Source organism: Trypanosoma cruzi, genomic scaffold (assembly GCF_000209065.1).
Source record: "Trypanosoma cruzi strain CL Brener 1047053517159 genomic scaffold, whole genome shotgun sequence".
Classification (NCBI taxonomy): domain Eukaryota; phylum Euglenozoa; class Kinetoplastea; order Trypanosomatida; family Trypanosomatidae; genus Trypanosoma; species Trypanosoma cruzi.
The window spans coordinates 332,363-357,413 of NW_001849566.1; the positions used below are offsets into that span (position 1 = coordinate 332,363).

At 47.1% G+C, this 25,051-nt stretch overlaps 9 protein-coding genes across 9 annotated transcripts, besides 25 other annotated features; all 9 read right to left on the reverse strand.

Moving 5' to 3' along the window:
- On the reverse strand, positions 1 to 1,695 carry Tc00.1047053511727.14 (hypothetical protein, conserved; the record flags this gene model as incomplete). Its single annotated transcript, XM_814211.1, has 1 exon — positions 1 to 1,695. A coding segment is annotated over one exon (1,695 nt), but the record flags the coding sequence as incomplete, so codon positions are not given.
- Positions 1 to 1,729: a sequence feature (areas merged during assembly that could not be assigned to a particular haplotype. This can correspond to areas where the two haplotypes were merged or to regions with more than two copies in the genome that were merged during assembly.).
- Positions 1,730 to 8,523: a sequence feature (areas merged during assembly that could not be assigned to a particular haplotype. This can correspond to areas where the two haplotypes were merged or to regions with more than two copies in the genome that were merged during assembly.).
- Positions 1,932 to 1,990: a sequence feature (T-rich).
- Positions 2,131 to 2,169: a sequence feature (AT_rich).
- Positions 2,221 to 2,252: a microsatellite.
- Positions 2,276 to 2,296: a microsatellite.
- On the reverse strand, positions 2,531 to 6,895 carry Tc00.1047053511727.30 (calpain-like cysteine peptidase, putative; the record flags this gene model as incomplete). The annotated part of the gene is made up of 1 exon (XM_814216.1): positions 2,531 to 6,895. The coding sequence occupies one exon, from the start codon at positions 6,893 to 6,895 to the stop codon at positions 2,531 to 2,533; it is 4,365 nt and encodes a 1,454-aa protein (XP_819309.1).
- Positions 7,067 to 7,173: a sequence feature (A-rich).
- Positions 7,719 to 8,462, reverse strand: Tc00.1047053511727.40 (ubiquitin-conjugating enzyme protein, putative; the record flags this gene model as incomplete). The annotated part of the gene is made up of 1 exon (XM_814188.1): positions 7,719 to 8,462. The coding sequence occupies one exon, from the start codon at positions 8,460 to 8,462 to the stop codon at positions 7,719 to 7,721; it is 744 nt and encodes a 247-aa protein (XP_819281.1).
- Positions 8,524 to 16,892: a sequence feature (haploid, Esmeraldo-like haplotype).
- Positions 8,635 to 8,679: a microsatellite.
- Positions 8,862 to 8,928: a microsatellite.
- Positions 9,236 to 11,989, reverse strand: Tc00.1047053511727.50 (hypothetical protein, conserved; the record flags this gene model as incomplete). The annotated part of the gene is made up of 1 exon (XM_814189.1): positions 9,236 to 11,989. One exon carries the CDS (start codon positions 11,987 to 11,989, stop codon positions 9,236 to 9,238), a length of 2,754 nt encoding a protein of 917 aa, XP_819282.1.
- Tc00.1047053511727.60 (hypothetical protein, conserved) lies at positions 12,466 to 15,381 on the reverse strand (the record flags this gene model as incomplete). Its single annotated transcript, XM_814190.1, has 1 exon — positions 12,466 to 15,381. One exon carries the CDS (start codon positions 15,379 to 15,381, stop codon positions 12,466 to 12,468), a length of 2,916 nt encoding a protein of 971 aa, XP_819283.1.
- Positions 15,668 to 15,687: a microsatellite.
- Tc00.1047053511727.70 (hypothetical protein, conserved) lies at positions 15,753 to 17,594 on the reverse strand (the record flags this gene model as incomplete). Its single annotated transcript, XM_814191.1, has 1 exon — positions 15,753 to 17,594. The coding sequence occupies one exon, from the start codon at positions 17,592 to 17,594 to the stop codon at positions 15,753 to 15,755; it is 1,842 nt and encodes a 613-aa protein (XP_819284.1).
- Positions 16,893 to 16,895: a sequence feature (haploid, non-Esmeraldo-like haplotype).
- Positions 16,896 to 17,859: a sequence feature (areas merged during assembly that could not be assigned to a particular haplotype. This can correspond to areas where the two haplotypes were merged or to regions with more than two copies in the genome that were merged during assembly.).
- Positions 17,653 to 17,708: a sequence feature (A-rich).
- Positions 17,860 to 18,901: a sequence feature (areas merged during assembly that could not be assigned to a particular haplotype. This can correspond to areas where the two haplotypes were merged or to regions with more than two copies in the genome that were merged during assembly.).
- Positions 18,001 to 18,037: a sequence feature (T-rich).
- Positions 18,141 to 18,182: a repeat region.
- Positions 18,902 to 19,697: a sequence feature (areas merged during assembly that could not be assigned to a particular haplotype. This can correspond to areas where the two haplotypes were merged or to regions with more than two copies in the genome that were merged during assembly.).
- Positions 18,997 to 19,101: a microsatellite.
- Positions 19,114 to 19,163: a microsatellite.
- Positions 19,666 to 19,702: a microsatellite.
- Positions 19,698 to 20,017: a sequence feature (areas merged during assembly that could not be assigned to a particular haplotype. This can correspond to areas where the two haplotypes were merged or to regions with more than two copies in the genome that were merged during assembly.).
- On the reverse strand, positions 19,975 to 22,533 carry Tc00.1047053511727.90 (vacuolar proton-ATPase-like protein, putative; the record flags this gene model as incomplete). Its single annotated transcript, XM_814192.1, has 1 exon — positions 19,975 to 22,533. One exon carries the CDS (start codon positions 22,531 to 22,533, stop codon positions 19,975 to 19,977), a length of 2,559 nt encoding a protein of 852 aa, XP_819285.1.
- Positions 20,018 to 25,051: part of a sequence feature (areas merged during assembly that could not be assigned to a particular haplotype. This can correspond to areas where the two haplotypes were merged or to regions with more than two copies in the genome that were merged during assembly.) that runs on past the window's edge.
- Positions 22,756 to 22,781: a microsatellite.
- Positions 22,937 to 23,932, reverse strand: Tc00.1047053511727.100 (hypothetical protein, conserved; the record flags this gene model as incomplete). The annotated part of the gene is made up of 1 exon (XM_814193.1): positions 22,937 to 23,932. One exon carries the CDS (start codon positions 23,930 to 23,932, stop codon positions 22,937 to 22,939), a length of 996 nt encoding a protein of 331 aa, XP_819286.1.
- Positions 24,027 to 24,046: a microsatellite.
- Positions 24,422 to 25,045, reverse strand: Tc00.1047053511727.110 (hypothetical protein, conserved; the record flags this gene model as incomplete). Its single annotated transcript, XM_814194.1, has 1 exon — positions 24,422 to 25,045. One exon carries the CDS (start codon positions 25,043 to 25,045, stop codon positions 24,422 to 24,424), a length of 624 nt encoding a protein of 207 aa, XP_819287.1.

Below are 25,051 nucleotides of genomic sequence, written 5' to 3' on the forward strand. Positions count from 1 at the left end.
GTTCGACTGGGGCACAATAAACGGTGTCATTCCCCTTGTGGCCTGCGCCGCATCCCCGCAAGCACCTCGCTGATTACTGCAACGCATGCACATCACCGTGTTGTCTTGAGGAAACAAAAAAACAGGCTCCATCGCACCAATAGGCGAGAGACAAGTAGAACAGCGTGAAACTCCCTCAGGAAGTTTTGGGGGCGGCGGAACTGCGTTATAGGAAGCACCAAAATCCGACAAACTTGATGGAAAAGAAGTCCCCGAGTTGCCGAGACCGACATTCCCAGTTCCATTGCCACCCCCATTGACTGCGGGTGCAGAAAATACCTTGGTATTTATTTGATTTGGTGGAAGGCCCTGAAATCCGTTTGGAGGAGCCCCAATAACATAATAATTGACCTGCGGGACGGGGGCAACCACCGATGGCGACAGTGTTGTGGGCAAAATATGGTTCTGCAATACACCGGGAATGTTTGGAGCGGGATTATTGTTCAAAAACGGCGTGACACCAGTGTTGTTTGAAATGGGACGAAAAGAAAGAGCCGACGTATCCATAGAATTCCATCCAGGTACAACGAAATTCATTGCCAGTGGATGAGAAGTTATGATGGAGTTAACATCATTTGTGGCAATTAAAAAATTCTCTGGGACAGCACCCACGTCTCCCTTATGTCGATTACTCGATTTCCCCCCTTTACTAGCAGAGGTGCGGCTTCGCATGTACTGTGGAGTTAATTCCTCCAGTACAAGAGCGGCCTTAGGGACACCACGAAGACGATCCCTCACAAAACCATTGATGTAATCCTTCAAGTGGGCGGCCTGTTCCCGCTCCACAACCCAGACGCAAGACACATCACACAATACACGCTTGGAATAACCAAGAAGCACTGGCAAGGCGCTGCGGTTGACAACCACAAATGCACAGGTACGGCTTTGATTGTGGCTTTTGACGTCCCGTACGTGAACTGACACTCCAGCATCCGCGCCAATAGCTCGAAGAAGAGCGGCAGTATCTTCTTCTGAATACGTTGAAGGTAATTGACCAACAAAGACACCGACAGAATTTTCCTTCAGAATATCAGAAGCCACTTGTTTTTTTGATAAAAAACCCCGAAAGTCTAGTGATCTCCCCTGTATTGGTAATGCTGTGATGGACGTGTACACATTGGCTTCAGAAGCCTGTGACTCACTTGCCATCTCACTGTTGGTAGAAAATGGCGTTGATGGCACGGGGTATTTGATGTATGCATCCGCGTGTTCCAATGAGTGCGGTGTTGTTTCATACAGCGGGCTTACGCCTTCAAATGAGTCAGTCTGGCCGCTGGAGTGTGGCTGGTCCAATTGCTGTTGTTCCCTCTTGCCTGCCTCCTGCTCCTGTTGCTGTTCTTGTAGTGTTTGTTGGCAACAGTACTGGAAGTCAACATCGGCTGCCTCATCCAATATGTTCGTCTGCAGTGCATCATCCATCGCCGGAAGAGCCTCTGGGTCCAACTTGCCGGGCTTCATCGACAGCGATTCAAACACCCTTTCCAAGTATCCGTCATCACTGACGTTCTCAGCGTCTCCCATAGCTCCCGTGGGGAAAAAGAAGGCGGGGACGAAAGAGCCGGGCTCTTGATTGATCGACTCCAAGTCCACGTTGGTGTTGCCCCTCCCACCGCCCAACGTCATGCGGCGAGTGACGTCGTAGATCGACTCGCTCATTGTGCCTCAACCGGAATAAAACTGTCCAAAAGCGAAATAAAAGCACCAGGGGGTTCACGATGGGCTCCAGTACAAAAGTTCGCCTACTGCCAAGCTCAAAAAGCGACTACAAACAAAATGTAAATTTAAAAGGACCTCACCACACACACGGTAACCGAAAAAAAAAAAAATGACGAAATCCAAAAGAAAAAAAAAAGACTTCTTAGTAAATTATACAGGCTGCCAATAAGACCAACTTTTTTTTTTCTTTCTTTCTTTTGCGGTTCTTCTTTTTTACTTTTTTTTTTTTTTCTTTGGTTCAGTCTTTTTTTTTCTTCTTCCTTACTTTTACCCTTTATTTCCTTTCTTCGCAAGCGCCGTTCCCTTTTGCTACACCCTTTCTTTGCGTTGGCCAAACGGTAGTGTGACTTGTATTTGGCGTGATTGCGCTGCAAGAAAAAAAATAATAAATAAATAAATATAATATATATATATGTGCAAGTAATCCCTCTTCGTAAAAAAAAAAAACAACAACACAAGATGTGGAAAAAAGCAAAAAAAAAAAGAGAAAAAAAAAAGTTGGCAGAGATGCAACCACCCGCAACAACAACAACAACAACAAAAAGGAAAGGAACAATACAGACACCGTTTCATTACAGAAAGCAACCCACATATATATATATGATACAATAAACACGTAAGCATTTGCCTTAATATTGAAAACATATAGAAATAAAAAACAACAACAAAAGGCATGGTCTACAGTGTATTCAACGCTATTTACATTAATCTGACTTCAGACTCCAAATTACGCTTAAATCGACAGAAATACAGGAACACAAATACAGAGGGCATTTCACTGTTTTTGACGGCTCTTCCGCCGCTTAACAGGGAGCTCCTCCTTGGAGCCTAACAGGGACACTAGAGAAGCACCTGGCTTCTGTGCTCCCCAGAATTCACGCAAGACCTCCTTAGTACATTCTCGCCACTGTATCCTCTCATCTTGCTGTTTTTTAAGCTTTTCAGTAAGTCCCCTGTACACTTCTTGAATAGGCACCCTTAATTCGTTAACGTCGGCATCCTCGTCCGCCGCTGCGTTAGGCATAAAGGTTGGCTGGGGAAAGGCGGCCAAGCGAGGTGAAACCTTTTCACCTGGTGATCTTGCACGCTGTTGCATGAAACCAGAAGCACTGGTTGGTGGTGTGTGGTCACAAGACGGCATAATTTCGACGGCGCGGAGAGGAATTACCTGAATAGAGTACTCCGACTCGTTTAAAATGGGCGCGTGCAAGTAGTTAGCCTCCTCCGACACATCCAGCACCACACGTGACGGGTTTACAGGCATCACGCCCTGATCTTTAGATAAACCGGTGCGTGCTGATTCTTTGCTTGGCAATGAGACATCGTCAGATGCCGCCAAGTAGGGCAAAAGAATATTACGCGGGTTCTCTAGGAAACGCTGACGACTCAAACGGCCTTGATCTGCCTTCAGCAACTCCTCCGCCGAAACCTGTGTCTCTCGCTGCTTTCCCTTGATTCCACCTCCTCGCTGCGTATACCCAGTGCCCTGATCCACCATAACATGATCGATCGGTGGCACCCAGCCAGCGCGCAGGGTCGCCAGCGGATCCTTTGGTGGTGCCCCATTCTTGATATCCACCTTTGAAGAAAACTGCAACCGCAGACTAAAGCTTACCATAAGCTCACTATCTGTAGTGTCCAGGAAAAATATCACCGGGTTGGATGGCAACGTGGGGCTTGAAGGACCAGATGCCACCTTCTCTTTTTCGGGCATCACCCCACCCGCTGGGTGCTTTCGCTTGTCAGAATACAAACGTCCCTTCTTGTTGGAAGCCAATAACGATTCCCTCAAGCTTGGGGGATGAACGGGCTCCATTTGCGCCGCATTAAGTTGTTCCAAGCGTTCTTGAAAAGCACGTGGATCGGCGTGATATTCATTAAGGTCATTTTGACGTCTTTCCATGGCCCTTCGTTCAGCATCCTCGCGTAGCGTGCGAAATTTTGTTTCTTGAGCCACACGGCATCTCTCTTCCCACTGTTGCACCTTCTCCTCATCCAACCAAGCTTCAATAACGTAGCTGGTGGACCTGGGCTTTTCACCTATCTCAAGTGTCACGTGTGGAAGAAAGAGGTGCGTGGTACAGGTCTCCGAAACAAATACGGGGGTCGCATCCACACCATTACGCGCCACCTTGACGTGGAATGGGATTGGATCGTGTGAATCAAGGTCAAGTATCAAAGTAAAGGATGTTTTCTCCACCACTGCACACGTGTAGGCAAAAAGCAAAGCGTGGCTTCCCCGCCTCAATTTACCCTTATCGGCAAAAGAAAACACGTTTTGCGGGATGGACTTGTAAAATTCTAACCCCCGATCTGCAGATATCGTTAGTTTCCAGCTCCCTCTCCCATACAGTGGCAGCGCCTTTTCGCGCGCAGCTGAGTTGCCCTTCTCATCCAAAAGATAAAAATTTGAGCCTTCACGCGACTTTGCCTGGTTTTCCAACGGCATGCCCATGCCACTTTCTATAAAAGAAGCTGCAGACAACGAGTCAATCAACACGTACACCATCAGCAAATATCCGTGTTGGTTTGGTTCCAATCGTTGGCAAATCAGGCGACCTGCAACTCCAGTGCGGACAGCGCCATTGTCGACATTCATCAATAAAAGGTGACAATGTGGTATAATAGAAACCTCCCCTACGCGTACTTGGTTCTCCTCTACAGACTCCTTTTGGGATCCTTTTGTGCTTACAGCACGTGATTTTGTTCCTTTGACCTCTTTTAACAACGCGACAGGAATATCACGATGGGCTGCCAGATCCTCACCGGGATCAAGTGTCGAAACAACAAAGGAGATAACAGTTGGCTCCTTCACGTTGATGCAGCGTTTTAGCCACATCACCTCCTCGCTTGCTCTTTCCACACCCATATGACTCCCTGCATCAGTCATTCGGAATATATTTGCGGAATGAATGGCATCTTTCTCATCCCCTATAAAAAATTCCTTCGTTGAAAGAATGCTGAGAACATGCTGAGGCTCAAGCTCTACAGCCGTCAGACGTAAAACGTGTGAACCAGGCGGGAGTGAGTGCACCATACATTGTAGCTTGCCACTTTCATACGGAAAAAATCCTACACGGCTTAATGTACCACCCCGTTCCCACGCATAGAGATCAAGAGACACTCCCCTCACAACATCTCGTGGAGTTCTGCTGCCGTTTGAGCGACCGGGCGATTGTGCCGAAGCCACTAAGCTTCCCGAAGAAATGGAGCGCTGATAGGCTCGGGACAACCTCAATGAATTATCAGGAAGGGCAAAGGCAGCTAAGCTGACAAACGCAATTTGTTCTGGCCTATCGGATTTCAGGTGCATCCAACGAACAATATTCCTTTTTCCCCCGCCCGAGAAAGGTTTGACAGCTGCGGGAGCAGCTGATTTTTTCTTTCCAGTTGCTGGCAACGGTGGTCCCTCTTCAATTCCAACCAATCGGCTACTGAAGTGAAAAGGGGTCTTTTCGCCCAAATACCGCCAGACCACAATTTCCATATGGGCAGCTAACTCTTCAAACGTGGTCCACAAGGTGAACTGGTTGGATGAAACGGCCCCAGGAATCTTCCATTTATGCTCATTGAGTGTTTTAAAATGCAGCAAATCCTGCACGATTTCATCGTCACTTATTTCATTCAGTATTTTTGACTCGAAGTTTTTCAGTGGAGAAGTGGTTGAGATGTGGATTGCCAACGTATCACGAAAAAACAGAATTTCATGTATGACAAGCAGCTTTCGTTTTCCGTCTTCCACGGGGCTAATCGCACAGACAGGAAAAGTGGTTAAAACATCGGTTACATCCTCACCTGCAGGAGAAACTGAGGGTGAATTCGGGGAAGATACCATTATTGGTGCTTCTTTTTTAGAGAAAGCGTCTTCAACAACGGAACTCTTCTTCTGCTTTCCTGGCGCTTCCTCTCCCGCTGCCATTGCCATTGCGGTTTCTTCCGTATTAGAAAATGAAAAGTGTGTTGCATTGCCGTCGCCCTTTACAAGCTCCTTCTGATACGCAATCAGGAAGGCACATGCCGCGGTGGGTTGGCTGCGAGGATCAACACGCTGCGGCACCCATTCACCCCATAAACATGTAATGATCGTCTCCGGATCCGTAAACAAAAGATGACAGTTTGGACCCAATGCCACAAAAATGGCCTTCGCCAACAGGGCCGGCCAAATTTCTTTCTGCGAAGTTAAACTGAAAAACGGACGTCCCAACGCATCCACCGGCAAGTAGTCGTCAATCGTCACTCGGCGAAAGGCTCCATCAATAAAAAGTCGAACAGCATATTTTCCGTGCGGGTTATACACCGGGTGGCATGTAACTGAAGCATGTGGATACACTAATTCCCATAGATACTCACCGTGTTTTACATATGATTGTGCATGTTCAATAAATCTAACTGCACTATTAAAGGCATCCATCAGAAATGGAGGTGGTTCCACGAGTTTTGATATCGCATCCACCTCCTGAAGCCGATGGCGTTGCACAGTGGTGTACTGCGATTCACACGCTTCCAGAGGTTTTGCTGCACAACCCAATTCCAGTTTGGGATCATATGCCTGCATAAGCGGCTGAAGCTCTCTATAGCGCGCAACAACCCTCTCATCTGGAAGACCTTCCCACTCCCTCGCAGCACCATCAACGGCTTGCGGTTCCAACACATATACAATCTCCGGAAACTGCACATGTAAAGGGGTAGGGGGAACTGCGTTCTTGGAATCACCCTTCTTGCCTGTAGGCGTGGCGGACAGTCGTGCAGCCTCCTCTGCAGCTTTGCCGTCAAATAGGGTCCGCTCCGTGTCGTATGGAAAAAGAAATGGCGTTATATTACGGTGTACCATTGGACGAAACGGAGCAAAAATATCCACAGGACGTTTCCAATCCACAATAATGTCTGCTGCTGTACTTACCAAAACGTATGTCAGGGCTTCTTTGAATGCCTCACGCTGGGCCTCGTCGTGCGCCACCACAATCTTCCCCTCCATATTCCGAAACTCCACTACTGCCCCGGTGTGTCGCGTCGGTAGTCCAAGACTCCCTCCCCAATTTTCCTGTTGAATTTGTGCATCATCCCATAGCGGCAGGCCACTAATGGAGCTCGGCGTTAAGAGGCCGACGACCTGCGGCTCTTTCTTTGATTTGCTCGCCATAACAAAAAGCTAAAAAATGCCCGTCAGAACCCCTTCTCCCTTTCCGTTCCTTTCCTTTTTTTTTTTTTTGATTCAAACGGTAGCGGAGAAAAGGAGAGTCGTACATGCACACTGCCAACACATGGGAGCGAGCGTCACTTGAGTCAAGCAACCCTAGTAGCGTCTCCACAGAAAAGCAAATAACAACAATAATAATGAGAGGAAAGCACACGCAAAAACAACAACAACAAAACAAATGCAGAAGAAGGATAAAGCCAAGAAAACAAGAAAAAAGAGAAGTTTTTTATTGCTCTTCTCCTTTGTTTGTTCGATATTGCGTCTCTCTGTTTCCCAGCAAAAATCAACATCCTTCATTTATCTTTTTTTTTTTTTTTCTGTGCGTCAGTTCGTTTACACTTCAATTTAAAACTCAATTCATGCCTCCCTCTTCTCTTCCCTCCTTCCCCCTCTCCACATATACACAGACTCCCCAAGGGAAAGACTCTAGAAGCACCGCCCAATTGTGAAATTACACATAGAGGCACACGCACACTGAGTGAATGACCGAAATTTTATGCTAAATATAAAATCCAATAAAAGAACCCGAAAGCAATAGTAATACGATCCCCGTTGTTAGAGGGAGAGGGGAAAAAAAATGGTGGAGGATGATCCGCACTAGTGGGTGATGTTGTAGAAAGCCGTCAGGAGCGGGTTTTTTACTTTTCTTTCTTCTTCCTTTTTCAGAGGCCCCTCAACTCGCCATGCTCCTTTGCCGTTAATACCACACTCCTCCCTTTCTCGCTCTTTTTTTTCTTCCTTTTTTTATTATTTACCATCGCAAGGCTCACATAAACCGTTCCATCAGCGTGGCCACGTCACCCCTCACCTCGACAAGCAAGCCAAGTAGTTCAGCATCCGACTTCTCCGGCGCAACACCCATCTCCCGGAGCTGGCGTAACTCGTCGCCAAAGCGATTGGAAGCACTGCGCGTATCCGTCTCAGAATCGTCCTCATAATCCATTTCCACAGTAGAGACGTAATTCACAGTACGTTCCACACGATCTTCCTTCTGGGGAGGAATAAAATTCGGCGGAAGCTCTGACAGCGACTTCTGCGCTAGCTGATGACAGTAAGAGTTGAATGCTGCGCGGTCTTTGCGATACTGAACCAACGCTGAAACGTTTGCAGGGGCGCCCGCGTCCTTTGGATCAGGGTCACTGAGAAGCGAAACAACTGACAAAAGAACTGAACTAATCGTCTGAATCGGGGTCCAGCGCATCATGGCCGTCTCTTCCTTGTTCATCTCGTCCTCGCCGGGCGGGTGAAGGATGGAGATGCACACCTTGCCATCCGCGTACACGTTGGGGTGCCAAAAGGAGGAAAGAACTTTAAACATCGGGGGTTCCATCGGAAATTCCTTTGGGAAGCGAAGCTCCGCCCTGTAGATTCCCGGGGCATACGGCGTGCCCTCCGGGCCAGCAAACCAAACAGTCCAAGTGAAGAGATCCTCCGATTCAACGCGGAAACCAGCAGGGGGGCTTGTCGTGAGCTCCCGCAGTTGCTTCTGCAAGTGAGGAATAGCAGACATCGCCCTTTGAAAATACTCAAGTGAGTGTCAAATATCCCGTGCAACAGGGTCTGTGGGGTCGCGTGCAAAAAAAAAAAAAAAAAGCTTCATTGTAAAACCGTGGCACACACACACACAAAAAAAAAAAACAGCAAATAAAATAATAATAATTTCCAAAAGAACAACGAAATAAAAGCGAACAAAAAAACAAAACAAAACAAACAAACAAACAAAAAAAAAACGTGCACTGAAAGAAAAAAAAATGCTCATCGTAGAAGATGGCAAGACAACCGTTCTTATATAAATGCCCAAACATGTGTGCGTGAATGCACAAAACGCACTTTTTTTTTTTTTTTTTCCTCGCGACTTGAAAAAGGGAGGAAAAGTAGACATGCATAAAACACGCCCAGTGAGACATAGAAAACAAAACAACAACAAAAAAACAAAAAAACAAAAAAAAAAAAAAAAAAACAGCAAAAAGAAAAAACATGTAGATACAAATTCGCAGATTAATCATCCCTAAGTATACCTTCCAAAGGGAATTAGCAAAGCGCAAAAACCCCGTGAACAACACATTTTCAAACAAGAACTGAAGGCTTCATTTTTATTTTTCGTTTTCGCTTCCCTCTCTTACTCCCCACTTGCCGCGTTTCTTCTTTTCCCCCATTGCTCTTTTCGTGTTCGATTGTTTCTCGTTCTTTTTCATGAAAACGTAATTAAATCCCAATTCGCATAAATACCCCTTCAACCCCTCATTTTTTTTTTTTATTTGGTTGCTTGCTTCCGCACTCTCCTCAAATTTCGCCATCACTTTCGTCGTCAATATCGCCGTACTGCCACATCCCCTTGTGACTGCGTCGGGCAATTGCTTGGGCCGCCTCATGCCGTTGATATTCACTCGGGTCAACAGACTCCGCGATTCGGTCAAGTAACGCAACACCCCGCTGTAACAACGTCTCACTCAGTGAAGGGACATTCTCGTTCACGGTTACTGTGTAGTATACATTGCCTTGCCCATCCTGGTAAACCTCCTTTGCAATGACAGCGCCATCCGTGTACTCGTACGCAACGTCGCACGCATAACCGGCATTGGCCTCTGGGGAAGGAACCTTTGATTTGAGAAATGCAAGGCGCACCAGGCGTGCCAACGGCTCCAGGTCACGCAAAAGCGCAAACTCTGGGCCACGTGGAATTGCTCTTACACTTTTTACCGACGTCTCTGACACGGTACCAAAGTCAACAAACAGCACCGTAACGATTTGTTCGCCTTTTTTTGCATGGAGCACCTTGGCACGATGCCATGACTTGTCCTTCCTGTACTGCGCAACCACGAGTTCGCCGCGCTTGGGTTGGTATTCTCCATTCAACGATGAGACTTTATTCGCGAGATCCTGCAGTGTTTCTAGTCTCTCCTCATTCTCATCGCCTTGTTCCTGCAGATAGACAGAATACCCGTCTTCTCCCACCTCTGACAGAACATACGGGATAAACTCTGACTTTGGACCAAAGGAGCGACTGTAACAATTGACACCATTGGCATTCCGCTCTGCCATTAGTTTCGCCGCACGCTGTGGAATCGAGGATTGGTTTGACCAAATATATTTTCCTTCCTTTTGCGCCTTCTTCTCTGCGTCAATGAGTTGCTGATAGTAGGGAAGACGATCGGCGTTGGCCACAGTCCCTAGTCCCGCCTCCACTGTGGCAATAGAGAAATTGGTTCCATCTGGAAGAAATACAGTGGAGATAAAATTCCCTGCTCTGTCCACCGTATGGACCTGGATCTCCACGTTAAACTGTTGCAATCTGGTCACGGCAAAGTCCTTTGATTCTTCTGCAAAGGGATCGGCGGTTTCCGAGCTATTTGCGGCGCCCATAGGCGTAATGATTCCCGCAACTTTTACCGGAATCTGAAAATTTTCCTTTGGAATATATACTCGAAGAGAGCCACCACCAAGAACCGCATCCACAACTCCCTTCAATAGTGGCGGACGGTTACCCTGCATACCACGTTGAAGGAAACTAAGATAGTACTTCCCACGAGCGTTCCCAAGGTGGTGCAATTCAACAATCTTCTGTACTGGGGGCTTTCCCTTGCCGTAGGTGCCAAGACCCTTTTCACGGGCCTTTTCGGCAGCAATCTGCAGCAAGGAAGCTTCAGAGCATACATCATTCTTGCCAAGAAGAAAGGTGGCGTATCCAGTCTCCAGTAAAGAGAGACCAATGTTTGCTCCCGTCTCTGGAATCTTCACAAGTACCACTGGTCGAACTTCTTTTGTCTCAAAAATTTGCCGTGCATACTCCACCTGTACAATCACGCGTTTGCCAATGTAATGTGTGCGCAAAAATTCCCTCGCCTCCCACTCGTAGTCCGTGTAGCTTACACGTGTCTCAGGAGAGCGACCGTCTTGCTCGCGAGTAACATTCTTACTCGAACGCACACCAGCAAGAGAGACTCGAATAAGCTCTCCCTTCTCGTCTGAGCGTACGGTGATGGTGTCGCCATTAACAATCTGCACTACCACCGCACTAAAAGACAAAGGTCCCTTGTACTCTGGACCATCATTGCTGTTAGCATTGTTCACAGCCAGACCTGGGGCTTCTGCGGCGGCAGTTCCATATTTGACTTGGAGTGTACCACTTTCCCCAGACTCCTCCCAATTTTTCCACAACCCCTGTCGCTTTTCTCGAGCTTCTTTTTCAGCAGCCCGTAGAGCGTCAGCGTGGTTTGTAAATGCCAATGTAGAGACGTTTATTTTCACAAACCCATGCAAGAGGAGTTCCGTTGAAATACACCCTTGGAGGAAGTCACTGAGCCAAGAATGTACCAAAAGAATCCACCCCTCAAAGGCAATTTTCACCTTGCGGTGCAATAAGTAGCGTTCCGTATGAAAGCGTGCCGCAGTTGAGACGGCAAGACAGTCGGAATCCTTTATCGTCACACCGGGCATGCGCACAGATATTTGTGTACGGGGGAATTTTTCTGCTGATACCATGCATATGGTTGGCGACAGCACCTGTTCAACCCGCACAAGAACAACCTTTCCCTTCAATTTTTCCCCCAACTTGGATGTCTCTTCCGCAGTAAGGTCACGAAGGACACGCGTGTGACTTGCCGCATCAGGAGCAAAAATACCCTTCTTTGCCATCTTTGCCTCATTCATGAGTGCAGAGTACTTCGCAAACAATGTCTTTTCCATACGGGCTGGAATGTGTTCCGAAACGGTGGCGAACCCATTCTGCAGCAGTAGAACAGAAGCATCCTCTCCGCCTGAAAGTTCCAGACGTCCCGCATGTCGTTGGAGAACATCAATTACATAATCTTCCGTGAACTTTACAGGCTTCCCAATAAACGTTGTGCGCATTAATTCTACCGCCTCAAAAGCAAAAGGCTCTTCGGGCCCAAATTCTCCAGTAGATGATCGGCGCGCAAGCTTGGGTGCCTGAATAAAACTCAGCGCGATTTGTTTTAAGTTTGGCCCTTCGGGAGTTGGTGGACCGAGAAGGGTCAGTCTGTCGGCGTTATCCACCGCAAAAACAATGTAAGACATTCGATGATGTCCAAAATTGATGGATCTCAGCTCTTCCTCGTTTTTTTTTTTTCTTTTCCTCCCTTTATACGTGGTAATATATATATATATATATCCCAGTCTTCAAGCGTGTTTTATGCCCTTTTTTCCTTTTCTTACGGTTGTTTTTATTTTTCTTTTTCCTGCCTTTTTGTATTGCCTTGATGATAACTTTGGTGTCGAATTCCGTATTGGGAGGTTTGACAATAAAAAAATGAAGGAAAAAAAAAAAAAAAAGGGGGGGGGGCAGTGATAAAAATATGCCAGTGGACATGCGCGGGTGTAATTAACCGCGGCAGGAGATTCCGGTGCTTGCACGGCAAAGCAAAAAACAACAAGAAGAAAAACACACCCTCAACTACGCACTGAAGGGAATAGAGTGGGGGGATCCCTGTTCCTTGCGCAAGTAAACGCTTTACGCACGAGAAAGGCGGGTGAACCCGGCACAGCCCCCAAATCTATAAGCATTCGGCCTCCGGTAGCCGCATGACACGCATTTCACGTGACAAGTCGCGCTGCTGAACTGTGCCGTGCAACCCCGTCCTGCGTTCAGACGCGACCTTGTTGTAGTAGAGCGAAACAAGCTTGCGTTGACTGGCCGATAGACCCACGAGGTAAGGCAGGGCGGCGGTGTCTAACCCCATCCATATGGAGACAAGCACAAGGACTGCTGTAAGGCGAACTTCGGATCCGGTATGCTGCACAGCCCGAACAACCACATTACACAAACGACGAAATACAGTTTCGCTTACATTAACGTCGAAACAGTCCTGTGATACCGCATATTCTTTAAAAGGCTCCTGAACCAACATCATGGTTCGTCCATATAGAGAGAAAACATGTTCTACGGATTCTAGCAACGTTAGCCAACCCCTGCTACAGTACCCACTTTCATCAGACAGCCAATTCTCTAAACTCATGGCGATGGCGTTTAGAATGTGATCTGTGGGATAAATACCACAACTGAGAACTAATTGTAGCACAGACGTGGCCTCGACGTGCACTTCAGGAAAGGCATCATCCATTCCAACGCGTACAAGAAGAAAAACTTGTTTTAAAGATCGAATGATTGGTCGCTGAAGAGCTCTCTGCCCAACTAGGGATTGCAGAACGAGAAGGCCACGACGCCGCACAGCATGATTGAGTTCATGCGACTGAGGAATAATTCTTTCCAGGTGCACTAAAAGCCTTCCAAAGACTTCTAGCCACGGCCTTGGATTTACCACTATCATATTTTGAATCCGGTTTAGAATAGCGCAGGTGTCTGCCATTTCACATGCTTCTTCCAAAAGATCAAGAAGGTCGCTGGCATCATCAGTCTTTCTCTTAACTTGACGGGACAATGGCGCCTCCACAGGGGCGATTGGATCACAATGAGACGGCCGCTGAGTCCTCAGCGGTGAATCACGGAAAGGAGATTGTTTGAGGGTTGGCGAGCGTACCAAATTCAATGCATCACAACTTGCCGTGCGTGTTTTTTCTAACCGGCCATTTGGTTGTTCATGATTGGATGAAACGCTACGAACCTTCTCAGAACATTTCGTCTTTTTGACGGAAGAAGGAGCAGAAGAAAAAGGGATGCCTCTTTCTTGCTGTCGTACATTCCTCTGCTTCCTTGTCCCTGGACGAGTCTTCGGTTGCGTGTCACTGACGCGTCTGAGTTTCTCTTCAAATGGGGAGCGAACGTGCAAAGGAGCATGCTGCAACGGCCTCTCGCCCATCAAGCGACGTCGGCACTCCTGTCCCAGGTGCGGAACGGCGGTCTCTAAAGCTTCAACGATAGCATCGCGTTCACCCGGTGAGAACTGAAGCAAGATGCGTAGAAAATTTCTCGCGGCAGAGACGTACAACGCCGTAAGAGCAGAAAGAGTCGCCTTGTAGACATCACCGCCTTTTTTCTCGGTTTTTAAGCACTGTAAAAGATGATGAAAAGCCAGATGCATTGGCGAAGCCTGTTCAAAATGCGTTGCATTTTGCTCGTAAAGGTATTGGACATATTCCACAGCGTGCACCTTCACCTTTGGCGCAACCACGTCGCCTAGTGTACGATAAATAGCGCGTGCCACGTCATCCACTGAACTAAGCTGAATGATCCTGGCAAGATGCTCCCGTGAGGCGCTCGACAACACCTCCTTGTTTCCACTCATGTTGACAAGAAGAGCGGTTATCACCTCCGGCAGACAGTCTTTCAATATGTTGGGCGAGACACGCATGATCACATTTAACGCCTGAATCGCCATTTGCGACACGCGAGAGTTGGGATCGTTCAATCGCGGGATCAACAAATTGACGCATTCCGCCTTTTGACGAAAACGGGAAAACTCTTCAGAGAGACGCCGGAGTCCCAATAGACGCTCGGACCACAACGTACTTCGCAGCGCATCCTGGACCAGCGCCCAGTTCTCCGCCATTTCTTCTACCTCTTTTTTCCCCTCATCCAACTTCCTCACAAGATTGTTGCCGTGACGCTTCGTTGTGGTGATAGATGTTTGCGGCGGCAATGGCGATTCCTTTACGGCCTCCGCCTCCTCATTTTTCGCCGCCTTCTTTTTCGTTGCCAAAACTTGTGTGACGGCGGAACCTGCGGTCTCCTTTTTCTTCTGGATGGACGGACTCATTTTGCGGTCTAATGAACGCCTCACAGAGTTCTCCAGACCCTTGTAGAGCGTCTCCGCCGCCTCTGGCTCGTTCGCATTTAAAATCCAAAAACACACTCGGGCGCGTCTTCGCGTCTCGTGATCCGCGTCCGCCAATCCAGAGCGCAGCACCCTGCAGATCGCATCGATGAAATTTGAAAGATGAGCCTCATTGTCATCGTTCTGGCCTTGCTTGATGATCACTTGAAGTACACCAAAGGCATTCCGCCGTGTTGCCGCGTGGCGGGCAGTGCAGCCGCGGAGCAGTTCCGCAAATGCTGCCGGCCCAAAACTCTTCCTCCTTGCAAGCGTCTCCAACGTCTCTATTGCGGCCAAGAGGGAACTACGGTTGGTACGCGTCGTCAGTTGTAGCAAGGATGAAACAAACCACTCGGTCGCAACTCGCCACGCGGAACGGTTGCTTGAGTGTTGTGCAAACGCAGACACCACGTAACATGCTTCCGTGCTCAGCACAGTCCGCAGTTCTTCAATGTGACGTTGCAGTGGAACCTTCACATACATGCTCATCAGCGAAAGAAATCCATGACAGTTGGATATGTCGCCTCGGGCAAGTTTGGAAAGTCCCCTCAACGCGGCAAGTCGTTCCTTCCAGTTGTCTTTGTCCATTGCACCCCTCACAGAGCCGCTGAGAACATCGCAAAGTTTCCGCAACTCTGCGGCGAGCTCACGGTCACCCATTTTCGTAGAGACCTCCCCATCGCAGCTACCCGACCGCATCGTTGGGTCGCGTTTTCCCTCACACCCTCTCTTCTGGACAAATGGATCTCAACACCTCTCCAGGTGTACCGGCTGTGGGTGGGGGGAAAAGGCGTGCCGGAAAAGTTTCTCACGGACGCAACTCCTTCCCACTACGAAATCAGAAACAAGAACAACAACTAAAGATGGTGGAAAGCATCCAAACAAAACTACGATGGGTCTCAGTACTGAATAATAGTAAATGAGCCAATATTCGAGCAAGAAACGATCCGGAAAAAAAAAAAATAATTAACCGACAACACAAGCGAACAACAACAACAACAACAAATGATTCAATTTGTTAACCACAAAACCCAATTAACTTATGATTGTTTTGCAGGAAATATTCTGTATTAAAGCGATAACAACTCCATTGCGGCTGCGTTTCCTAGAGCCATGGCCGTGGATACAGAACCGGCACTTAGTGTGTCACCACCGCCAGCCCTCCACATCTTCTCCGTCACACCTGAGCAGTCACCAATAAACATGTTTTGGGTGCCCGACACACGAAAACTTTCATCACCATTTGCAAGAGATGCCGCACAGGAGCCACTCCCGAAACCAAACCAAATTGCATGTCGTCGAATGTATGCCTCCATATACGCCGGAGTTCTTGAGGATTCCTTTGCCCACGCAAGCAATGCGGGGGCACTCGCCCTTTGACATTCCTTGAGCTTTGACGGTGGTTTCCGCATCAACTGCACGTATTGAACCGCACGTGTAGGGTCTGCGCATAACGTCACATCTACAGCCTCTTGCCCAGTTGAAAAGTGCGCAAGTGGCGGTTCAGCTACGATTTTTCGACAAAGTTGAATGCCATCCATAAAGGCAGCCACCACATTCGTCAACGTACTAGGAGACATTGTAGAGGCGGGGAAAGAAATAACCCTATCAAACAGAGGATGGAATTCTTTTCTTCTTTCCACTTCCTTCCCCGGAGACTCGGCTGATAGCTCAAAGCATGCGCCATCCACGCCACGTAGAGTCAAAAACATCATAAATCCCTCGGCAAACATGCCAAGTATGCGATCCAAACCCAACCGACGATACAGTGTGGGATCGCGACCCCCAAAAGGCAATAAAAAGACAACAAGTTCCGCACGGGAACCAAGCGAAGGCAAATCCACAACCGCGAGTGTGTCGCATACGGCGTTCAAAAAAGGTCCTCGTCGCGCTACCCACCACATTATTTGTGCCGTAAACGAACGGAGATTTCGACGATCGTCCGATATCCCAGGACGGGCTCGAAAAATTAGTGGCAATGCAATCGAATCACGAACAAAAAAGTGCTCCTGTAGCTTCGGAAACACTTGTCTAATAATCCGCGCGGTCCCTATGACACCGGCTGACAAAATGACACCCTTGCGAACAATTACCTTAAAAATTTGTGAGTCTACCGATCTGCACTGAACACTTGTGACGGTGCCCTTGTCGTCAAACGAAAAGCCTGTAACCTCGCAGCCTTCCAAAATAGAAAAACTGGGAGATTGCTGGCTCATCAAATGATGTGAAAGTGAAAGACGGCACCCATATTTGTCAATACGTAGTAGTCCAGGAAAGACACTATTGCGCATGTACGGCTCCGAAAAACTGGAAAGATGCTTCCTTTTCAAAACCGCCCCAGCAGACTCCGCAAACCCCCAGGACAAGGGGTTTCGACTAACTGCAAAAGCATGTGGTACAATAACCGCTTCAATGGGCTTCAATCCGACTTTTGCAGGGACCGGTGGGAAATACAGGGCCCAATCCATGTTGGAAGTACCTCCAACAGCACATCCTCTCGGATACGGTGCAACGGAGCAGGGGACGTCATCATCGTCCTCATTCCTACCGTAACGCAAAGGGTATTCCACGTACCATCCGCTGTCCAGTTTTGATCCAACAGATTCCACGGCATACGACAGCAAATTATGCCTGTGCGCAAGACCAGTAATCCTGGGAAAAGGACCAGCAGGAGATGGATCCATGCCTCGCTCAATAACAAGCACCAAGCATTCCTTTTCATGCTCAATTAAACATTTCGAAGCGGCAAGACCGCCTGGACCAGCCCCAACAACAACAAAATCCGCCTGTAAATACTGAATTGGTTTGTGCAGCACCTTGTATGGCCTGTGACTGTTAGATGAACGCAGCCGCACATTCCACAGCCACGAGAGAAAAAGAGCAAGTATAGTGAGAATCCATGCAAACAACATCCGTTCAGTCACCGTGTAGACGTCTAATGTATACACCCAAGTGTAACAATGTAAGGTGAAAGAAAACAAATAAATAAATAAGAATATAAAATCCAAAAAAAAAAAAAAAAGAAATTCGTTCTTCCTATCCCTTTTGTGTGTACGTTCGTGTTTGCATATTTATCCCACCACGCAGAAAGATTTGTTTATAAGAAAAAAAAAAAACGAAGAAGAAAAGTTTCTTTAGGGAGGATGAATAACAGTCATAAGAAAGAAACACGGAAAAACTGTCAGAGTGCGTGTGCCTGTGCCTGGTAGTAAACGTTTTTTTTTTTTTTTTTTAACCACGGAATAAATCAAAAGAAAGATCGTCGTTGCTTTTGGGCGTATTTCTTAAAAGAAAGGCGTTCAATTCAAAACTACTCAATTTTGTTTTCTCCTCCTTTTTTTTTTTTTTTTTTTCTCCTCCGAACAATTTTTATTTCCCTCCCGTTCACCACCCCCTTCATTCTCATATAAAACAAACAAAAATAAACATAATTAACGATTTTGTAAGCACACATCTTACCCTCCTCCTCCTCCTCTTTCTCCCTCTTTCCCTCTCTCTCTGTGTGTGTGTGTGGAGCTTTTGTTAGGGGGAGGCGAAGAGGAAGAGCCAATAGGCAGCGGGGAGGGTGCCAAAGAAGCAGAAATCTCAAACAAAAATAAAAAAAATTAACAAAAAACAATTCGGTGGTGCACTCCTCGTGTGGGCACGTGTATTCGCGTGCACCCACGTACTCTGTAAGATCATCATTAGTGTCAATATGTACGCATGTGAGCATCGGGGAAAGGAACAACGACAACACCCAAAAAAAAAAAAAAAAAAAGAAGGTGAAAACCGTATTTACTTCGGAGGGAAGAAAAGAAAAAAAAGGGGGAGGGGCATGCGGCAGGTCGGGCTGCGGAAAAGAGGATGTTACAACAATAAACACCGCGCGTTCCTACACGCTCTCAATCACTCAAAAAAAAAAAAAAGAGGGTGAAAACCGTATTTACTTCGAAGGGAGGAAGAAAAAAAAAAGGGGGAGGAGGCATCGGCAGCACACACGAAAAAACAAAACACCAACGGAGCGTCTCATCCCCAAAGTCAAGCGCTCTTTTGGCGCCACGACTCCACGTCGCGTTCGTCCCTTCCAAAAAGAAAAAACTCCCTCGCGCCCTCCTTTTCCTTTCACGCAGACCCACAAATTTATTCACAAGAAAATAAAACAAACAAACAAATAAAAAAGTAATGAACAAATACGTTTTCTCCACCAGACTCACAAGCCTGCGTACACGTAACCACCACCACCACCACCTGCAATGTCCCCATGTATGGGACCGAACACTTTTTCTTTTTTTCTTTTCCCACCGCCCTTTTTTTGTTTTATTCTCTTCAGTGAAACAAAAACAAAAACAACACCAAAAAAAAAAAAAATTCGCACATAAAAAACAAAAAAACAACAACTAAAAACAAACAAACAAAAAAAAACCCAACAAAAATAAATAAAGTCACCGCACAAAAAAAAAAAAAAAACTTTGAAAAAACAAAAACAAAAAGAAGAATAAGCCCCCCCTTTTCAGCAAACACGTCAGCCTCTTTCTATCCATTCATCCGTCCTCACTCACGCCGAAACTGAAGCTTGTAAGCGACTCCAGAACGCCATCAATCACCATGCTCTCGTACATGTTGGGGCGTAGCAGATGACGGCGGCTGAGAGTGAGGCTGTGGAGCTCTCTATCGCCTCTCTTGTTGGAATCGGCGTTTAACGACAGGAGGACCTGGCGGTGCGCCTCCAACAACTCGGCGACGCTCATCCCCGGCACAATAGACATCTCATTCTGGTGCTGAGAATCCAATTCACGGGAGTCGGAGCCCGCGTCGCTCTGTTCCTTCGGTGACGTAAATGTGGGAATCTTGAAAAAATAATCGTTATTGTCGTCAAGCTCCCAATGAGACATTTTAATATTCCTTGTAACCATTTAATACTATGCACTACACATGCGGGAAAAAAAAAAAAGATGGTAATAAATAAAAGAAGAAAGCATTACATCACACAAACGCACACACAAAATAAAAATAAAAATAAAAATAAAATAAAATAAAATCCACTTCGTTGTTATTTCTTTGGGTGCTTGTGACGATCTGTCGGGGACGACCACCGACCGGCCGTGTAGAACACATACCAAAGTAAATAAATACTTGTCGCCTGAGCGCCATAGAGGAGCCACTCACTTCGTACAGGAAAATGCATAATTTATCTGTGTCAGGTCGAGAAACAGGAGAGTAAAAACAACAACATCAACAAAATAATAATCAAAATCAACACAAAAACTTTGCGCCCCAACACGTGAAATCAAACCAAAAGAACAATTGCTGTTAATACTCCAAGTAATCCAGCAAGTCAAATGGTTCGTGTGCAACGCCATCACCGACGTAAAACTTGTTGTTAAACTCCACCCAATGTAAACGAAGAGCATGCAAAAAGGCAGAAAGAGCCTCCATCCCCACAAGCACTGCCAGCGTCACTGCCAACCAAATGGCAATTCCCGCGGCAATAAAGACACCTGTTGTATCCATGCCCAGCACCTTTACCACCGCAAAGTTAAAGAATACTTCTGACAGTTGTGCGTGAGCCAATGAAAGGGCCCACAGGCGAAGATACGATGCAGTATTCGATACGCAACCAAGAACATACTCGATAGTGTGTATCACATAATGAATAAAAACCTCAGACGAATCTAAGCGATTTCCCCCCTCATAATCATCATAATCAGCAGGAGCGGCACCAGTACCGTACGAAGCATGCCCCAAAGGTGTGTCTTCAGTGTGATTATTCTCCCAACCCATACCTAAATGGCTACCCAACGTATTCTCTAAACTAGCTACAGGGAACTCATTCCGACGTGCAGTGGAGACGGTAACGATTGGATCCTCACTCGTTTTTGAGTCGCTCCCGTTGATTGCCGGCAGTGAGACACTGTCCAAAAACAAACGATATCCCAAATACTCTTCCCTGTGTTTGCGGACCTCAATAAGAGGCATCACAAGCAACATCACAGGAACCATGGCAAACGCTGTGAGCAGTAGTAAGATTTGGACCCATTTCTGCCCATTATAGAGCGGCTGTGACACTATACCAGGCTGTAAAAAGAAGTTTGTCATGGTTTCCAGTATACTTGGAGCCTCACTCGTGTTCTCCCACCGCGTACACCATTTTACCACAATAAGAAGCGACATGTAACCAAATGTGCAAAGAAGAAAAAGTATTTCTGGGATAAAGAGAAAAATAGCCTTGTGGAGTTCTCGATTGTAGATGTGATTAAACAGCGAAAGGACGTTTCCTGTGAGCATCTGAACCACACCAACAATGACAGCACACTTCATTTTGACAGAATTGTAAAATTCCAACTTGTTCTCCGTCTCTGCCCATGCGACATCAAGTCCCATTGGGTAAATACCCGTTCGGTTCTTCTCACCCAGGGGGTGTACGGTCCCATTTTGTTCGCCAATAGGGGGCCATGCGTACGCGCTAGAAAACAGCCCAACTGAAAAGCCAAAAAAGTCGTTGTAGAGAGCCCCCATGTAAATGGAGAAAACACCCATCAGCAACAACAGGTAACGGCCGCCAAAAAGCATGGCCAAAATTTCATTCAACTGGCAACGATTCCAACGATTTTCCATCAAAATTAAATAAAAAGCAAAAAGCAACAACAACATACCGTGACCAATATCACCATACATAATACCAAATAAATAAGGAAATGTCACAATGGTAAATACTCCTGGATTTATTTCCTTGTATCGAGCCGCGCCGTAACTGTCCACAATGCTCTGAAAACATTGCGTAAATTTGTTGGTATCAAAAAATGTGGGAGGATTTCTTTGTGAGGAGTGAAGTGTAACGACAGAAAACACCTCTCCTGCAGATGCATGCACGGCCTCCCTTATTGCAGCACGAAGAGTATGTTCATGCTTTTTTGGAATCCATACGGATGCAGTACATGTCGAACCACTCACAACACACAAATTCATGATTGTAAATACTTTTTTCTTCATTCGCACAATTCGAAGCAACTCATGATAAATGCGAGCATGCTGCTGAATAAGCTCCAGTTTACGTACATGCATCCTGTCGTACATTTCTTGTAATTCCTCCATTTCGCGATGCTGTCCTTCCATCTTAGCCTGCGATACATCTCGCAATGAGTGAACCGTCGCTCCAAGCGTTAGAACAAGACGCTCCACCCGCTTCAGTAAACCAGGTGAAGGCGCAAATATGGCGAAAGGTGTTTTGGCAATACATCGTTCGCCAGTTATTGGATCAAGGAGCATGGCGGGCTTGTTATCTAGCTCTATGAGGACATTGCCTTTGGTTGCCCGGTAGGCCATTGCGTACATCGCCTCTGCTCGGGCTGCATCCACCATTCCTAGTAAGTGTGATGTCTGCAGGAACGCAACAGATGGCTGAGAGAATTGGGACGACACGAGGTCCTGTAGCCGCGTGTGAAGTAAAGACAACTCAAGGCGGAAATTCATCTCACTTCGCAGGCCTTGAAGCGATGCGTTTACTCTTTTCAACTCCTCCACCAGTGAGTCAACCTTTTCCTCGTCTTCCTCAATCATGGTGCTGCACAAAATTCTCTTCACATCGTCGTGAGCATCCAATGAAGGGGAGCACGCCTCAACCAACTCCCTCTCCCTCGCCAGCTCCCCGTTGATTATAGAGAGCTTTCTCTCCATTTCATCGTAGCGACGAATTTCAGTCGTAAAATGTCGCGAAAAGGCGGTCACGTCGTTATTCACGTCCACAAACTTTGCCTTTCCAAGGAGCCCAATGCAGACAACTGTTTCGTACAGAACCTCACGTTGTGTGATGACATCAAGACGAATCATGTCCTCCGAGCGCCACAAGCCACTTGCCCCTTCACGCGGCATATTTATGAGATCCTCTTCCTCTATTGCAAGGGGTGGAGCGTGCACGTCCACATATTTATATAAAAAAGAAAAAAGAAGGTCGGTAACCAAATTAGGAATAGATGCCAAAGACAAAAGACAAAAAAAAAAGGGGGGGGGGGGGAAGATGTCAGCTTCGTGCGACACAACGCAAAGCAAATTTCTCCCACCATCCCTCCATATCGCAAGAAGAATAAGAAGCAAAATAATAACAATAATAATAATAACAAAAGGGCACCCCGCAATAAAATGACAAGGTCCACACACACAAAAAAAAAAAAAAAAACAATTCCCATCTCATTTGTAGTCACTTTTCTGTAACAGAAATACTCCACCTAAATAATATAGTGAAGCAAACACAATGAGTTCGTCTAATATTCACTGGCTACGGTTGCTTCTTCAGGCTTATTTGAAGTTTTTCCGACAGCGTTTCAATCCGTTTGATAAAGCGGCGGAGCTTTAAGGCGAGAACGGCCGGCTGGTCGTCCATGACGTAGTGCCCGCAGCCGCCACCAAGAATCTCAAACTGAAACTTCCCCTGCATCTGTGCAACAGTAAGGGCAGTATCAAGGCGCTCAGCAGTGGCAAGGCAAAGAATCTTCGGACACGGCAGCCCGACAAACGCATCATCAAGCCCGTTAAACCACCCAGACCAAACAGGCGCCATTGCCTCCAAGTTGGTCTTCCATTCGTAGTGGTCGCCAACACGCTTTAGCAATGGAGGTACTGTCACTGCCGCTGCTGCAGGTGTTGTCATGCCGCCACGTTGTAAGAACCAACGTTCTGCCTCCTCCACACCCGCAAATTTATGTGGACGGTTCTGAAGAAACTTGTCCATGTGTTTCAGCGACAACTTGGCAGTGCCTTCCACCACATCAAGCAGCACCACACCCGCTACCATGTTCATCAACTCCTTCTCCTTACTCAGGGCATTTACCGCGACTGAGCCACCAAGTGAATGGCCCACAACGTATAGTCGGGCTGTGTCAGGGAATAAAGTCTCTTTAACCGCTCGTAATACGGCAGAAAAGTCGTCCATAAGTAACTCCAATGTGAGATTCGCCTCGCCTCCGGTAAACGTTGACTCTCCATGGCAACGCATATCATATGCAACCACACGAACAACGTCTGTGGATTCATCAGGATGCATCCCGACGCTATCCGTTTCATCGTGTTGCGGATGCATCAAATGGGTGGAGAGTGAGAAATAACTAGAACAGCTCATACCGGCCCCGTGCAGACAGAAGAGAGCGGGAGGAGGCGTTTCCCCTCGCCGAGTATATTCAGCGTCAATTCCACCAAAAACAACCACATGGAATTTGTCCCCTGAAGACAACGTGATGTCATGGTCTTCATGTGGAGCGATGGTGTAAGATGCCATATTCAGTCCTGCGGCTAAAATATTTAAGAAAGGGTTGGGGCCCCCAGAGCTGCTCAAGCGCCAAAGTCTCTTACGCACAAACACACACACACACAAAAAAAAAAAAAAAAAAAACACAATGGAAGATTGCAGTTTCGTTCAATGCGCCCATCGTCCCGTACCTCAAAAAAGATTCATTCAACATGCAAACACAATGGAACAGCGACGATTAAATTCAAAAAAGGCATATGTCATGAGAGCCGTGGCTAGTTATAAATTCAAGAGGTAGCGGTCCTTAAGAAAACCCTACAATCGCCAGACGCACTTCCACGCTGGGGGCAGCCGTATTGGCGGGCGGGACAAAAAAAGAAATTGCGCTCGTGCCGCCTTCCAACGTGGAACCATCCCCTTCACCCCCATCCGGCTGCACACGCCTTCCAAATTCTTCTAAAGAAAGAAAGAAAAAAAGACATGGAAGCATGCCAGTTAAATTCTGCCAAAGACCACACCTTATTCCAGCAAATCCAACAATTTTGAGCCATGACGTGGGCCCTCAGCGTCACGCAATACTTTTTCAAGTGCGCGAATCTTTTCCAAACGTCTGCTTGCTACTCGTTCCTTTGCGGCTAGCAGCTTCGCACACTGCTGTTGCTCCACGCAGCGTAAAGCGTTGATTTCCTCCGTGCGCCGCCTCGTGGCATGCAGCGCCTCTTGTGTGCACTGCAAGGCCTCTAATACCGCCGCTGCGACCGCGTACTCTCTACTGTGCCCTTCTCCAAATTGCAGGAGCAACTCCAGACCCAACGATTCGGTGAGAAGCCCCTCAAAACACAACATCTCGCAATCCGCTGTCACGTCTTGTGACCGCACCCGTTTCCTCATAAGTGAGTTTGAGTTCTGAGAGGCCAAAAGCAGAAGAAGTTCTCTGCGTGCCGCGCGCATCTCACTTCTAAATTTATTGTACTCGTCCATGTTTCTCCTTTGGACATCTCGCAAGACGCAAAGCTTCTCTCCATACGCCCTCCCCTCCTCTTCTTTGCATTCCGCTTCATGGCGCACCATTGCACGCGCCTGCGCCATTTTTAGTGGACATGGTGCCTTGTCCACGTAAGGAAGAACCACTTGCCACGACATGAAGTG